The following is a 17,613-nucleotide window of genomic DNA, read 5'->3' on the forward strand; positions in this document are numbered from 1 at the left end:
ATGTTCCTTGGTGTTAGCATTCAAAACAGAATCAAACAGTCACCTATACCTCGGCCATTGAACCGAACACATAAACAGACAGAGGCCACACCCACAACATATTTATAAGGTGGGCGGAGAGGTGCAAATGTCACCCTGACGATGCTCATTTCTCCCAAAGCATCCAAAATGTAGTTCAGAGACCCTCCAAAGAACAACAGCACTCCATGTTGATTTCATGAATTATACATGAAACATAAAAGGAAATCAAATCACTTCCTGTGGGGGTTTAAATTCCTGTGGCGCAAACAAAATACCAAAATATTATAACGAAAAATACTAACATCAGTGTAGAAATAAGTCAAGTGGTAGATTCTTCGACATTTATAACACTCTTTATCTGCAGTGTTATAAAAAACAACATTACTCCGAAAAAGTATAGTTAAATCTCCAAACAGTCCCAGATTAACGTTCTTAGAATGATTTTATTGTGTACTAAGGATACTTTTCCTCATGTTAACACAACACGTAAATATAACGTCAAATAAAACTTAACAAAAGACGTTTCCTGAACTCCTCCGCGGTTAGTTTAGTTTTAAACGTATCATTTATCAAACATCTGTCCTCAGGCTCAAGAAATCTGTAGTAATCGTACTTATGCGCTCATGTTGTGTGTGTGTAAACTTGTCAATGACGACCTGGATTGTGTGTGCCCACGGAAGCGGGAAAAATCAGTGACACGAGTGACCCGAGCAGTTGACTATTACACTCAGCCTGCACTGGTGGCGGGTCGCGTTCTACTCAGCTTTCCACTTGAAAAAATTAGAAGAATTTCCAAATTTGCAGGTCACACATGCACGATTACTTGTAAAATTGCTCGCGCTGTCTCAAAAACTGGTCCTTAAATGAAATCTGGAGCCCTGCCATACTACCTGATAACACCTAAAATAAAATGTATGATATACCTTTTGGCCACTACTGTACAGCCTAAAAAAAAAAATAGACAGCTTTCTTGATTATACTGCCATTGATTTAGTTAAGCTAAATTTGTAGAAACATTCTTAAAACATAACTGTACTTTCATACTCAACTTTATAGTGAATTTTTCGAAAATCTCTCCATTGTTTTAGCCTAATCTATACATTAGCATTCAAATACTTCTTATGGCGCCTCCAAAATTTCCTTTCTGAATGTAGTATTGAGGGGTGGGGGGTTCTGAATCCTCACCACATCCTCGAAACAACCTGCTGTGCCTAATGATGTGCCCAAGGGCATCATCTCTTCCTCTCTCTCCCTTTCATCCTTCCTGTCTGGCTCACGAGGGACAAGTCTAATTCAGCCTCCACATGGCACCTCTTTTGATGCAGCTAAAAAGAAAGTGTCTCAGAAGAAGAGGCAGTACCATTGGCCTCATATATGCCAGCAGCAGTCAAACATTTACAGCGATCCATATGTATTGTGTCGGGGCAAAAGCTGACTAGCCAGAATATGACAGTAGCCCTGCGGTGGTGGAAATTTGAGTCTGCTGGTCCGATGAGAGGATCAGACGAGGAGATGCAAGGGGGATGGGGACACTATAGACAAAGGAAGACTGGAAGATCGCTTTCAGCCTTAACTACTACAAACCTGAATCTTAGTCCCTACGGATTGCTTTTCTGGAACAGAAAGTATTAATTTTTGTCCCCTGTGTAAACCATTTCTATTCAACTGTTGTAACAAATGAAAATTAGTGACATGACTAACCTAAAGACTTTAAAGCAATAGTTCGCCCAAAAATAAAAACTCTGTCAGATATTTTGAAGAATGTTGATGACTGAAAAGCGGTGGCAACATTGACTTCTGTTGTCTGGACAAAAAAACAATGCAAGTGAATGTCTGCCATCGCTGTTCGGTCAACTTTTTTTATTTTTATATTTTTTTTGTTTTGCTGAAGAAGAAAGGCCTTCAGGTTTGAAATGACTAAAGGGTGAGTAAATGCTGACATTTTCAGTCTACTATCACTTTAAGAAAACACCTGAAAAGTAAAGTTTTCTCAGGGTTGACCATTTTTAAATACAGGAAGTTGGGCGGGACATAAATGCGTTCTTACTTATGGCAGCTACTTAGCTGGTTGCAGGTGGCAAAGGGGGAGAAGCAATGACAGCTCGAGTCTAAACAGCATATTATTGGACAAAATGAATGAGTGCAGGATGAGTCATCAGCATGTTTAGACCGTTTTCCTTAAGGTAAAAGCTCTACATTTCAAGTGCTTCCCAAACACTACTGCTAACAGTAGACATTAAGGAATTCATGACCCATGGTCCTATGAGATGAGTACAGCTGATGCAAACCAGTGACACTATCCGCTGAAGGTCTGGGTAATGAATCATGGGTCTGAGTTTGAACGTGATCCCGACTGCGGAGGAGCCGGAACAGGAAACCATACGGAAAGGCCTCGGGAGAGGTTGTTAAATAAATTCTTTCTTTATTGTCTTACAGTCCAAGTTCCTGCTGGAGAGCAGGACTGTTTGAGAGAGAGATAGGATATCATAGCAAAGACTCCATGACTCAATCAAACTTGTTTAGAGAAGGGCGGGAAAGGCAAGTTAGTGGCGTTTGGATGAATCTTTGAAGTGAACTCATTTTTATTCACTTGCTTGACTAACTTCCTGTAGCTTGATACTTTACTCCGTAGAGTTCAATGCAGAGGGAATGCGGATGCAACGCCTTGGGTTGGATGATACTCATATGAAACGTTCAGAAACATAGAAAGACTTCTTGAAAGCTTGGATGTTTTATGAATGACTGAAAGACAGTTTTGACTTCTACCTCTTTTCTACTCTTTCTATATAATATTTTTTTTAATAAGCTCTGTATACTGTGGTAGGCATGGTAAGACCAGTTTTATAGATTTTATGTTTTTTGTTGTACTTATGCTGTTCCAATTGCTTCCATTGTTTACCTCATTTGTAAGTCGGATAAAAGGGTCTGAATGACTTCATGTAAAATGAATGCAAAGGAAACATATCTAGGAAGAAAATGGGTTGGCGCCAGAAACATTACAGGTCAGTCGCAGGGAAAATGTTTGCAAAGCTACACATTACTTGGGTCATTAACACAGGGAGCACAGAGGGTGGGGAACAATTGTTGTTTTGTGGCGCTTTGGGTGCCTGGACAGTTCATGTACCCGGAAAACTCACTCCAGGAACAAAAGACAGACTGTAAGTAACATTGGACAAATTAGCGGCCCATTGAGTCAGAGGGCAGCCAAGTGTCAATTTTACTCATAGAGAGGAAACTCTCAATATAACCTCTAACCCAAGTGTATAGAACAAACTGGACCAAATTCTGTTAAAATCCTAAATGAGGCTATTTTATAGTCCAGATGTTCTGAAAAATATTCAGATCTATGGAGATGATGAGATCTCTTAGGGAAAGCCTTTTGCAAATTAGAAAAAGGTTGCTTTGCGGAGACTGAGCATAGGATTATTCATTCTTATGAGACACGGGATGTCTCCTACACATCCATGAATCAGATTTACCCAACGAAAACTAATTAAAGTAGCTAATCAAATGACAAAGCTGACCTGGAGGCCATCAAACGGCCAATTCAGACTCGTGCGTTAATACAGAAATAGAATATTCCGCTTTTTCATTTCAGCAGTGATATGAGTAATTGCTGGCACACAAATGTGAAACTGCGGCGATAGAAGGAAAATGGTACGTTTTTCAGATCCAAAAAAACATTGCCATTGGCTGCCAGTGAAGAGCGTGTTTTACACTTACGCCATCTGGGCCCAAGCCGGTGAGGTCATCGGTAATGCCAAGCCAGAAAATGACATTTCCTGTAACCCGTGGAGAACGAAGTGGGTTGCTCAGACAGCTGCACCCATATACACGTTCAAGAGAATGGTTGAATCTTACATGTTGCTGTTTTGTTTGACTCAAGCAAAATATGGAAACATAAATAATTTAAAACAAAAAGCAGCTTTGGGCACTAAAATAAAAATAGCATGTAAGAGCAGATTTGAGCTTTAGTACAAAGTATTGGAGGTGAAACTTAAGAATTCTAGCTAGTGTTCCCTAAGGAACTAGAGGTTGAGTCTGGGTTAAACCAATTTAGAGGTTACCGAATATACACCACACGTGTACTCATTGAAGTGAATTAAATAATAGTGATAATCGCAGAATCTTTTGCCGTTTCATCATATTGTATTGTTAAAGTCAACCAAATGAGAGAGACAACAGGTTGTTTTGGTAAAGGGAGTGTTTAGCCATTCCCACCTTTATACAAACTTCTGTTCATTGAACGCCTTCTTATGAAACACACAAACAGGTTAAGGAACTTTGAAAATAAGAGCTTTCATTGAATGAGTCATTTGGGAACAGTAGAGAAGAGCATCTCATGTGTATATGAATGAACTATAAATATGAATAATTGACTGGTAATAAAAATATGTGCATTACATTACATCACATTTTCTAGCATTATTAATATGAGCAGTTATAAAGTATCACAAATAAAAAATAAACCAAAAAAGCCAATACACACATATATATACAGTGTTTCCCCTAGGTTTACAGCTTTGGGGGGGGGGGGGGGGGTTGGTTGGGGAAAATTGACGAGAAATCATTTCCTTTTCATTCTTTATGTGCTATCTATCTATCTATCTATCTATCTATCTATCTAGTCACATACATTGATTGTCTGGGAGGGTAATGCTTTGTAAAATTAAAAAAATGTTATATATAAATATAAATAAATGTATTTAAATCTTTTTAAAATTGACTTTGGCAAATAACCTTTGTTAAATGTATAGAAGTATTTGTTAATATTAATGGGCCAGAGCTTAAAAAAGTAAAGAACTAAAAAAAGATTTATAAATACTAACAAATATATTGCTCATTCATTGTTCGTTAATGTTAGTTAATTCCTTTATATGATAAACTAATTTTAAATGGGCTTTTTTGTGAGACGGTTTAATTTCTATGATGCATTTATTGGAGAATAATCCTGTCAGACGCGGACGCTGTTCTGAACGTCATCACGTGCGCTGTTCTGTACGTCATCACGTTACATACCCATACAGCACGGAGCCATCTGCATAGCGTATTAAATATCTCTTTGTCTTATTTAATCAGCAGATTTACAATGTCCTGACTAAAAACATTTCAAACACACATATGTTAATACTAAGCGGCATGTAATTCATTAATATACATTTTAACCGCCATCCGGTGATGAATGGACCTTTGATGCTTGTCAGGGGCAGGATGCGCAACACTTAGATTGGAGCAGGAGAGCTACTCCGGCTGCTACTCGCAGTGGAGTGAGTTTTGCCATCTTCAGTTCCCTGTGAGCGCTTTAAAAAACGCAAATATTTTCATTTGGTTTTCATCTGATTGAAGCGACATATTTCCCGCCGCGCGCTCTCTGTCCGCTAATGTTTGTTTGTGTGTGAGTGAGCGCGTGTGCGCACTCATTGGGATAAGTGTAAACGCGCAAACACAGACAGAAAAGAAATGCCATCGTGGAAATAAGATAAATAATATATTACTTAAGGGTTATTTAGTTTGTTTAATAAAATAACAAATTGTAATCTGGCGCTGTAAAGAAAATCAAATCAAATTTACTTGACGTCCAAGGGTGGCGGGGCGAGCCGTTAGGAGGGCGGGGCGCCCCCCTTATATAATGGTAGGGGAAACACTGATATATATCCAGTTAAGAAACATTACTTCATGTCATAACCAGACCCAAGATTCTGGTGATTCCCAGGAGTTCTGGTAACTCAAAATAATAAACTAAAGAATTATATACTCCGTTACTGACACACAACTTTTGTTCAGCTTGAACATTCTCATCTATTGAAATTTATTTTCAAGATCTGAAGTAATCAAGGTTTGATGATAAATATTAATGATGCACATAACTTTCATCAAAGGAGATCTCAGTGTGGGAGGAGAAGATATGTATATTTTTTATCCTTGTTATGACCTGGGTGAAGAAAACTGATCCCTGATTTCAGTCTAAGTAACAAGCAATGAAATCTACCACTGTATTGTGTTACATAAGTCTTAACAACACACGCACATAATACAGTAGTGGGCCGGATAATGACAAGAAGGATTTTTTTTCATACTAATTACTTTGTGTTCAGAACCCACTAAGCCAGTGCCCACTCCTCCCAAAACAGACAAAGCAAACAAGGCCAAAAGAACATCAAAACAAACACGGCTCAGATTCCACAGGAAGCCAGTTTATATGACAATCCTGTGTTCCACACCAGCTCTGAGGGCACGTTTGAAAGTGAAGTGATCTATTAGTCAGATATTGTGACCCCTACTACACGAAATGTGACCTCTTCATTTAACCCATCCAGAGAGTAGTGAACACATGCACAGCAAGTCGTGAACACACGTACACCCAGAGCAGTGGGCAGCTATCACTGCAGCACCCGGGGCACCTCAGTGCTCAAAGGTACCTTAGTCATTAGTACCCTGAGAATCGAAACCAGCAACCTTCTGGTTACGAGTCCGACTCTCTAACCATCAGGCCACGATTGCCCCCTTACATTTGCCATACATACAACCAGAAGGATGCACTTCATTTGTTCTGGCACATACAATATATAGATTTTCATTTTAAGGGTTAAAGGAGATCTCAATAAAACAGACAATAGATGAAATGCAATCAAAAATGAAGGGTTGGAAGTTTGCCTGGTGCTGTATTCAATTCAAGCTAAGAGCTACTTTCTACAAGACAGACTTTAAACTCATTCCTGAAGCGACTGGTCACCATGGTAACCATGGTAGCTTTCTATGCAAGTCACTTAGAGAGCTCCTCTGATTAAGCGGAGCTTTGAAATAAACTGTTGTCTTTAGTAACATGCCAATTAAAAGCCTTCTCAGACTCATTGAAGCACATTGTGAACTAAGAAACCAGTGTCTGAATACAAGCTCACTTCTTGAAGCTTCAAATTCTGGAAATGTGAAAAACTACGGGGTTGAGATGTGCAACTAGGTGGTGGGTGAACAACTACTTTGTGAATTAATCTTAAGAAATTTGATTTCTTTCACACAGACGTGCTCCTATTTTCAAGCCTTGCTGCTAATGGAAAAAACTGGACCTTTGATAACTGCTGAATAGTTGACAAGTCAGTTTCTGAATATCTACTCCTGGCCCATCCCTACTAACAATCGTGACTCGGATAAAAAAAATCAAGTTTAAGCATGACTAAACAAACAACCCTCCGTTACAAAACTTGTGTGTCCGGACGCTGAAACCTATTCGCCTAGCGTGTGTTTACATAAAAAAATGGATGGAAAGTAGCTCTGCTCGATGGAAAATCACGTAGTCTAATGGCCGGGCACTGTGCTCTCACGACACATACATTGTGCATTTATAAGCGTGTTCTGTACAGAAAGAAAAACGGGTCACACCACAACTAAATTGGCACTCACACAAGTTCCCAAATATGAGGTCACACAAGTTAAGTTTATGGAGTATATGTGATTAAAATCCCTGCAATTTCAAGCCCAACGCCCCATCATGCCAAATGCGAGAGGATATTGTTTTCTCGCGAGACCAGTCGTGCCACGAGATCTCGTCACACCCTTATTATATTTGAATCCTATCTTAGCCAGTTAGTTTATTTGCTCTAGTGAGTCAAAGGGACTCTACATGAGGTGATATTACCTGAGCCTTCTGCGTTTCACAAAATTAGTGGCACTGGCAGGAATAAGCGTCACATGTTTTCTGGTAATATTTCACACAGGAAATTGCCATGAATCAGTCCCAATGAAAACCAGAGTCCTTCAAGAAGTGCACGTCTAGCCATATTGGCGTGTATATGTCAGAACTGCAGAATGCTATCATGAAGTGTTTGTTTAGAGGTGAGAAAGGACATGTCGTAGGAGTCAATAAAACATGGGCGACATCCATAAATAAAAACGTTAACTTTCATTAGCTGAACATAACATCAGGGATGCCATGAGGGTGAGAAATCAAGAGGTTTCTTCTATTCTTTAAAGCTTATATCTACAACAGTGTTTTGCTATGATAAAAGGTGTTCAAAGAATAGAAAAATAGTAGTGCACAACAACATGCTCTCCTGACATACCTGTCATATTTCATCTTCAGTGAAGTCACACTTTTTCTGTAGCGGTCAACACCTCAGACGAGTGGTGCATTCTTTCATCTGACTGCTGCTGAGGGCTTGTTAAAAGAAACCTTAAAACACCTACAACCCCTTAATCACAGTTACACCCCTCAATACCCTGAGGAAAGTCTCCACTTCAGTCTGCTGATCAAGATAAAAGGACTTTAAAGACATGACAGTCTGGAGGAAACGCAAATGTGTGTGTTCGTGTGTAAAAAGGGAGCTGGTTCATACTTTGTGAGTCATGACTGACACACACTTTTATGACAGTATTCAGCACCATTAATGCCGACACTCACAATGTTTATACTTAGATTGCACTAAGGCCAGCCATATTTGCAAATTCACTACAAAATCGTCCTCAGAGCAGTGAAAAACGGCAGAATCGTCTAAAAACCGCACAGTTCTCTACCAACGGTTCGGCACACCCTTATACCGCGGACCATCTTAAATCTTATGATGCATTTAAAATATGGTTCGTTAAAAATATAATGTGTAAAACAGACTGACAAAGTTCAGCTATTGCATGTTGGTCGACTGATACACATTTAACACCTACAACAAATCAAATAACGTAGACAAATTTCAATAGGATTGACGTATGCTGTAAAAAGACCAGTCATTTATGCTTTCATCACCCGGGTGTTGTGGGACCTGAACAGCACATGTTGCTGTTTAAACTAAACTCATTCAAGCCTTGCCAATTTAAACATTTAAGTGCAAGATGATGCACAAGAAAACTCAAAAGGAAAGCTGAGTCTCAGACATGGCGAAAATATTGAATTGTCTTTGAAGTCTAACGCTTAAACAGACAAATTCACACACAAAGTCGGTCAACATGCCCATCTTGTCGAGTATCTTAACAAACATAGTAGGTTATGTCTTAAGTAAACAGACGAAAAACAATGCATGTGTACAGTATCAATGTCCTGGATCAGTTCCATACCTCTTAAATCGACAGCAGCTTATTCCTGCTTTCTTTTAAAGTCTAGGTAACCCCTCACTGCTCGTGACTCAATAGCTTCTGTAACTTCAATTACGATTAATCTATATTTAATTTGTACATATGCAATGTTACATTATATTTTATTATTTGAATCCATTTCTATTCCTTAAAATTAATATTTATTATGTTATTTATTTTCTGCTTTACTCACAAAGTACACAAAGTAATTTGAACCGTTACACCCCTAATATTTTCAGTTTTTCCACCCCTTGTCAAATCATCATGCCATGATATATTTGCTACACTCCTAGTTTGCTGTCATTGAAGATTTTTGTATAAAAATAATTTAAGAATCTTAATAAACAGATAATATTTTTCTATTGCCCAATTTGATGTGATGAGTCTATTTTTTTTTAAAGAAATATGTTCAGAAATGATTAAGTCATTATGCTTGCAATTCCATTTGGAGACGCAAGTGGCAAACTGGCAAAGCAATTACACACTTGTTCTTTTAAGCAACCAAACACAGGTTTGGGACACTCAAGTACACACATGCATTTCATTGGTTTGAAGTTTGCATGTGGTTTGGAACAGAACATGCTTCCCTAGATATGTAAAAAAAAGAGTGTTTGCAGACTGCATCTCACCGTATGTACTAAACAGAGCTACAAGCAAAGCATGTTTAGACCATCACACTGCGAAGGCAGCTCACATGAGCTTAACTTAATTCTCTAACAGATCCTCTTTTGTGAGCACCTAGACAGACAAGCTCCAAACACGCGGGATCCATTAAATCTCCAGCATGGTGGGTGAGAGACAGAGAAAAGCTTCCGCCCTTCACCGGAGAAGGACGCAGTATGAATGATGTTGAACTGATATACATCAGGACTTTTTAAGAACACCACTTTCACAATATGAACAGATGAACCATTGGTTAAACAAACAGAAAGTCCCACCTCAAGCCACATCATTGGTTGTGTCATTGTTAATACGTCTGGCTGGTGAAAATACGTACGGCATTCAGTGTTATCACCTGTCAAACAAACCCTACTGTCACTGCTGAGAGATTTTCAAAAACATGCGAGTGCCTGAACTCGTGTTTCAACATCACAATGTGCATTTTAATGCCACGCAAGCATGAGCTGGAGATGTCTCCTTCACGTCTCATTTCAGTTATAATGTTCTGTTAGCAAAGCAAGATCATTCCAGGCCTCTTCACTCTTACCCACATAATTTTAGTCTGTGCCCAAAAAAACGTGTATAACTGCAAGACAAATACGCAGCAACCTGAATTCACATATGATGCCACGGCAGGAGGACTAGGAAAGTAAAGCTCACTTGCCACTAAATAATGAAGTTATTGTAACAAAATCAATGTTTAATGATCATTTAAATACTTGATAAAACATTTAATAAGTGTGCTATTGAACGATCTGCATTGTGTGGGGTTTTGAACGGCCTATTTTGGTAAAAACTGACTTATGAATCTCCATAAAGGATGTGAAACATGTTCACAATACTTTTCAGATATAAAAATAATTTACAAGATTTATGTTGAACAATTTGTTCTCCCCGTGCCTCGGGGGTTTCCTCCGGGTACTCCGGTTTCCTCCCCTGGTCCAAAGACATGCATGGTAGGTTGATTGGCATCTCTGGAAAAATTGTCCGTAGGGTGTGAGTGCGTGAGTGAATGAGAGAGTGTGTGTGCCCTGCGATGGGTTGGCACTCCATCCAGGGTGTATCCTGCCTTGATGCCCGATGACTCCTGAGATAGGCGCAGGCTCCCCGTGACCCGAGGTAGTTCGGATAAGCGGTAGAAAATGGAATGGAAAGGAATGTTGAACAATTTCATTTTCTCCAATATCGGGCAGCCCTGACCTTTAAATTATACTGTTATTCTATAAAAATAGACGAGAACCACAATAAAACTCAAAACTGCGTCAATTTAAATCAAACATTGAAACATTACGTACAACAGGAAAAAAAACAAGGAAACCATCAATCACAAAGATTCCCCAATGGTTTGCATTTCTCTGGAACAGTATTATATTCCATATTTAGGATACATATATATAGCAGTAGCATTTCACTGGAACTTAATGATGCGAGTCGATGTAAAATCAGAAGGGTTACAGCACAGGGGGACATCATTTGGAAATCATTAGCAGCATGTTTGAGAGCATCATGATGATTTAGAAGCTTCAGGAGGGTCTTGGGATTAACACACTCTTGAATGCTTTCTTACTGTCCTTTCAAACAGAATGAATCTGCTGTCCTGCAAAAGGTTGGGAATCATGATCCCCATCCCCCCCAAAATGTCTTCGGGTCCTGAAATAACCCTGATTATACAGATAAATACACCTCTTCCACAGCAAAAAAGGTTCACCTTGGATTGAAATGTATTACAATGCCATGCTGTCCACTGCCTGCCTTTTCCAAGACATCTACCGCAATGCATTATGGGTAGGATAAAAAAGGTATATTACAAAGGCCTATATTTTTTTGTGGGAACACACACATGCCATCTCTTAAAGCAATATGTAAATAAAGCTTCTGAAGAATGTTGGTAACCAAACAACATTGGCCCTGACTGACATTCATTGTATAGACAAAACTCAGATTTTTTCAAAAAGTCATTTGAGAAGAGAAACTCCTACAGATTTTGACGACATAAGGATGAATAATTTATGATATCATTTTTATTTTTGGGTTGATAATATATCAACAAAGGATGCTCATGGAAAGCTACATTGTCTGTCGTGTGAAACGCATTTAAATGTTCCTTTAGCATGAATCACAAGGTGACAGAATGCCATTTAAACGTATTCATTACTATTGACCTACATGCTTTTATGCATGTATGATGTAACTTTTAACCCAGAAAGCACAGGGTATATAAAATCTCCTAAGAGATTGTTTACTTTGTGAAGTCTTTCAGGGCAGCTCACACACCCCAGCTTAATGATTGACTCCGACACGGCCTGGCGTCTCCGTATAACTTTGCGCCACCTTTGTCCAGTCTGTATAATAAAGATGTATTTCCAGTCATAGATTAATGAGTTGCTACCTGATGAGCATAACTAATAAAATTCAAAAGACACTTTCTTTCCATTTATTTCAGCTCAGAGACGATTTAGCAAACTGTGCTCGAGGACAAGAGCATGGCATCAGACTATCCTGGAAACCGTCAGACTCTCCTATGCAAAGGACACCGGCCACCAAAACAACATCAAGTTCTTTTGATACGCTGCGGCGTCCCGTGTGAAAACAGCTGTAAATGTGTCCCTAAAGAACGAATGTACATTTCCAGTACATTCTGACCATTCCAAGAAACAGTCTCATGGCTCCAGGATAATTTCCAAAGGCCATAAACCAGACAACTTATCATCTAACAAAAGGTGGGAGATGCCGACACAACCAGACTGGTTCCCTGTGTTTCCTCGCTCTCGTTCTGTACACAGGCCTGAGTGATGTGTCAGGGGACTGAGAGGCCCTGTAAATGTGAAAGAGGCTGTCTGTAAACAATGAACTCTGTTACCCTCAATACACAGTTGCAGCCAATTCCCATCGAGCCTGTTTGTGCGAAACCTGAATTCATTTTTTCATTCAAGAGCTGTGAACAATGAAGTTGAACGCTCTATGCTCACATCTTTCCTTTATGAATTATGAAAAGATTACATATAGAGGGATTCCCTGCTGATATGGCAACCTGGCCATGTGGCTTGGTCTATTCGAGATATCATTTCAGTCTTCAAGTAACATAACAGAATAGAAATACAGGGAATTTGTTTAGCTCCAATAAAATGAAAATCTTTTATTTGCCAGATGAATGCAGTGACACTGTATGGATTTTTTGGCTACATGGCATGTTATTCAATGTTTTTTTTTAACATTTTTTATTATATTAAATCATATAATTAACCAAATGTCTGCATTTAAAAACTGCAGGACAACTTCAAAATACATTTTCAGGTCAAATTTTCATTGCTATATATAAAAAAGTGAGTACGCAGTAAGCATATTTAGCAAGAAAATCCCACTAGGCCTGTCACCTGTAAATTTGGTATACAGGCGCCAGACATCATGTGACAGATGACTATTAAAAAAGTCCCAAGCCAAAACAAAAAAAGCCCTAAATCCTGTGAGTCGTATAAACGGAAGGAAAAAACGCTTTAGGTTTTGGCGATGGGCAGCGGGCCTCATGCAGGTTTTTTTATCTAATTCTCTGATGATGAGAACACTGCCGTTAAGTAAGTGGACTTCATAGTACAGCTATTTATAGAATGAAAATGAAATCACATACAGGTTCGGTACAGAAGATCACTGCTTCATAAATATAATCAGCTCTCTAAAAACATTTGGTTGTTGACCAAAGTTTGATGGTCCAATTAGTCAGATCTTTCAGAATAATAAGTTATGGTCCCTTGGTTATGATAACATTGACCCCAAAACTAAATTTATCTTTGTTGTATGATGTGGAGGGACATTCACACCCAGCTGTTGGTCTTTCAAAGAGAGCCAGGGACCGAAGAGCTAGCCAAGAGTGAGCTTTTTGTGCTACAAAGATCCGATTGTGTGTGTTGCCAAACAGAACCAAGAGCTTGCGTTTAACCATGATACTGTAAAAAATGTTTTATGTTTAATCAAGCCGAGTTGGAAAAATAGTTCAGAAATCTCTAAAACTATTGTTAGAAAAAGTGCTAGGAGCTATTACATACCATTCAAACATCCATGACTTGATCATTTAACTCTTTATTTGACTTTTCACAAGAGCTAAATAATTACAACAACAAGCTATCTATATTTAAAATTTTATACAAATTGAAGATGACAGTTTTTATTAATAAATAATAATACAAACAAAACATTAAAAATAAATCCCATTTCAACACTTTTATATCAATATAATATTGTAATGCCAGGTTTATAATCATTCCCAACCCTTACCCATAAAAACAGAGTCATAAATTCATGATCAGCTTTTTGTTGGATATGGGTCAGAAGGTCTGCAAATGGGATTGGAAAAAAAATCAATAAACGCTTATGTTAACTTGCAACACTGGTCTCAAAACAGTTCTCGTAATGTAGCTACATGTAGTATGTAGGAATAACTTGACTCACACATGCCAACTTCAGAATCAGAAAGCAATGGAATGACATAATAAACGCAGGGTCAAAGGTTTAAGCAAATTGTTTCCTGACCTACTCTTTCCCACGACTGTGTTCCGAGCGCGTGCTTATGTCTATAGCTTTTCTGGTATACTGGCAGTATCCGCATTGGCACGTATTCTTTATGACCTACCAGAAATAACCTGATTCAACTCCAGGTATCACAGATTACCGGCCCTCAGTAATCTGCACGTATTAACTGCGGTACGCTGTGTTTGCTGAACAAAGACATCGGTAAACGGCACAACAAACTTACTTATACGGCTCAACTAAACATAATGCTGATCACTTAAAAAGCAAATCGAAAAACAGAAACAAAAATACAAAAAAGTACAAAAAGTGTCATGTCATCGGTTCAACCAAACATACCACTCAGATAACCTCAAACTGAACAAGAGCCCCGGGTCTCCTACAACTGCTTTGCATCTTTAACCACTCCAGCCAGATGTTGCTTTACAATCTGATCTATAACAAACATTTCCAAGCTGCTGAATCTTTACAAACTGATCAGGATGCAAAGACATGGCCACCCTCATCCTTACATCCAATCTCAAAACTGATAAATGAACTCGACTGACATATCGAATGCTCAACTTGCGATGGGCAATTACATTGAACCCAAAAGGCCATAACACATACACAAAGTACATGGACAAAACAAACACAAATCCAAGCCTTGAAAACTCTTAAAACAGGTCTAACCAGTCCAGTCTACAAAAGAGTAAATCGTCATACAAGCCTTGTTAGGTTTTTCAAACACATTAACAGTTCCCTATACTTACACAAGGTCATACTGTTGTGTACACAACAATGGGCTGGAAGCTCCCTTGAGACCATTACAGATTTTAATAAACACATATAAGGAAGGGATGCAACAATGTTAAGGAAGCCGTTTTAATCATAGGACAGGGCTTTAACGTCATACTCGATTGTGCGAATTTCACTCCTGCTCTTTGTTGTTCAAGATTTGATTGGAACAGGTCCTTCCGGAACTCGAACCTGATTGGACAAGAGAGTTGTTCCAAAGACATGGATATGGGGAAACATAGTGATTGTTCCTGTAGTTGGCATCCCTGGCGTATTTTTGGTTGCCTTAAGTGACTGTGAATTAAGTAATGAAATGAAAGGTGTGGACACAATTTGCCCTCAACAACACACTGGATACTACAACTACGACACATATATCCCACAGTATGAAGTTTTGTGTTAAGCATTTCCATTATTGTAAAGCAATGTGTGGCACTATGAAAGGTGAGATTCAATCCCACCCAGGACGTCACGTCACTAACTTGAAATTTGAATAAGCACTAGACAGATAATGAGAGACATTTAACATGTTAATTGAGTTCACACAACTCCAAACAGGGTACAAATTATTTCAACGCTCAGTGCAACTGAGGACAACCAGAATGAATAAATGTGCACATTGCATTTCATTCAAAAGAGCAAAAGGCTACACATGGAAAATATTTCTTCTGACTAGAGTAGACATCCGCCGCAAGAACACCAGACAATATTATTCAGCATGTTCCACGTACAAAGAAATGAACTACAAGATGACACATTCGATGGGACCTTCGCATATGGAAATAAAAGAAGCGTTGTGCATGTTGGATGACAGGAGGGATTACAGCACAGGAAATGGAGACAGCCAAATCAAGCCAAATCTTAGGTAAACAGACACTATCCAGCATCAAACCACCAGCCCAAAGTAAAATACTTGGATTCTGGTCACTTCCTGCCGGTCATGTGCTGAATTATAAACTGTTAGTCATCAAACTAATTGTTACTCATGTTAGGCCTATCTGAGATCAATGTTACACTGTCACGAGAGCCTCGAAAGCTACTGTAAACTCGCCAACAACAAATATGAAACTTAAGTTATGATGAGCAATGTGGTGACACATTCACCAACTAAAACGACGCAATACCACGAGAATGATTCGTGAGATACATCCAATACCTCATGCATCCTTTATGTCCGGTAGCCCAATCTGTTTAGGGCAACACCCTTGCCTTTACCCAATCCATACTCGACTGGTTCATTGTCCTCATCGATAGGTAAGTTTATGCCAAAACGTTACATTTATTATTTACGCGGACGGTGTTTTCTATGGAACACGACAGACTTGAAACCCGAACAATAAAAGATCTGCAGACATGTTTTCAAGAAACGATCCAGCAACAGAGACGGATCGCGACTATGCCTGACAAAGGCAAGACTTATTTAAAGTGAAATCTAAACAACAAACGTCCACACACGGGGATAAATCTCGGGTTGATCTTTTACCGCATGATGGTTGGAAGTCTTCGGCATTGTCTCTGTTGCGAGCAAGCAACAATGGAAACGGATTCTAGACACCCGGAGATTTTTTAATTGTTTTGTCTGAACTTAATAACAATGCGTATATAGTTATCTATAACTCGTATGTGTGATAAAAAACGAGTTAAGGATGATTCCGTCCCCACCTCGCAGTGATCGAAACTGGGTGTGAAACCTCGAGACACATTGAATCTGATTTCGGAATGTAACAATAATCATATTTAAACGTCCGTTTAAAACGGCTAACGTTAGACTTTACACAGCGAACAATGTTACAATGTATCGAACTCTCGCGTTGTTATTGGCGGTAAAGGTGTATCGTCACAGTTAACCAGCAGGACATATCCCGTATACGGACAGCTTTAACAGGACACCTTTGCTGAAGTCGTGCCACAAATTGCCATGAGTTGTTTGCGAGTGAACAAAAGGCCACGGGGATCTGGAAACGGGAAAAGTGCGCTTACCCAAAGATCCGTTCCCCAACTCATTGCGTCCTGTTGTAAAGGGGAAAAACTCCGACAACTAACGTCTCCTCTGTTTGAAACTCCAGGGATGAGCGTCCTTCCCTCGCTCCACCGTCGTCTGTCGTAACCCTTCTTTACTACAGTGAAACAAGCAGCGAAAATGTCACGGCTCAGGGTTTTCCCATTTCCGACACGCACAATGCGCCTCCACCGCCGGGAAATGGAAACACGAGTCCGATAACGCCCTCTAGTCGCCATAGATTGTTAGTGGCACTTTGGAGTGTCTACTTGGAAAGGCTTTTTGGAGCAAGTGTTTTTTACATTGTTAGCTACGTGTAGATTTTCATATTTACAAAGCATTTAATTGTATTTATATAATAATTAATTGTCACTAATATCATCTTATACTCCAGGACTTTAAACACATTTTTTATCTTTGCCTTTTTCTCTATTATTTTCTTAAAGATAAATTACATATTAAACATATTTTTTACGTTTTTGAGATCCGGATACTTCTACAATGAACTGAACAAACTGGCAGGTGCTGGTAAATAATGATTTTTTAGCACTCATTTACCAGTCAAGTGTCACCTC

The 17,613-nt window shown here is 39.0% G+C and overlaps 1 protein-coding gene across 3 annotated transcripts in view; it reads right to left on the reverse strand.

Moving 5' to 3' along the window:
• The window catches only part of fnbp1l (formin binding protein 1-like), a 39,824-nt gene extending 22,632 nt beyond the window's left edge, over positions 1 to 17,192 (reverse strand). Inside the window, exon 1 of one of the 3 annotated variants that reach the window (XM_056773077.1) lies at positions 17,020 to 17,192. In XM_056773077.1, the coding sequence (XP_056629055.1) occupies positions 17,020 to 17,043 (24 nt within the window). In that variant the 5' untranslated portion in view covers positions 17,044 to 17,192. The remainder of the gene's footprint in view (positions 1 to 17,019) is intronic. The other 2 variants (XM_056773076.1, XM_056773078.1) reach the window with 2 other exon arrangements.
• Between the last annotated feature and the right edge of the window lie 421 nt (positions 17,193 to 17,613).

The sequence above is a fragment of the Triplophysa dalaica genome, chromosome 18 (assembly GCF_015846415.1).
Source record: "Triplophysa dalaica isolate WHDGS20190420 chromosome 18, ASM1584641v1, whole genome shotgun sequence".
Lineage (NCBI taxonomy): Eukaryota > Metazoa > Chordata > Actinopteri > Cypriniformes > Nemacheilidae > Triplophysa > Triplophysa dalaica.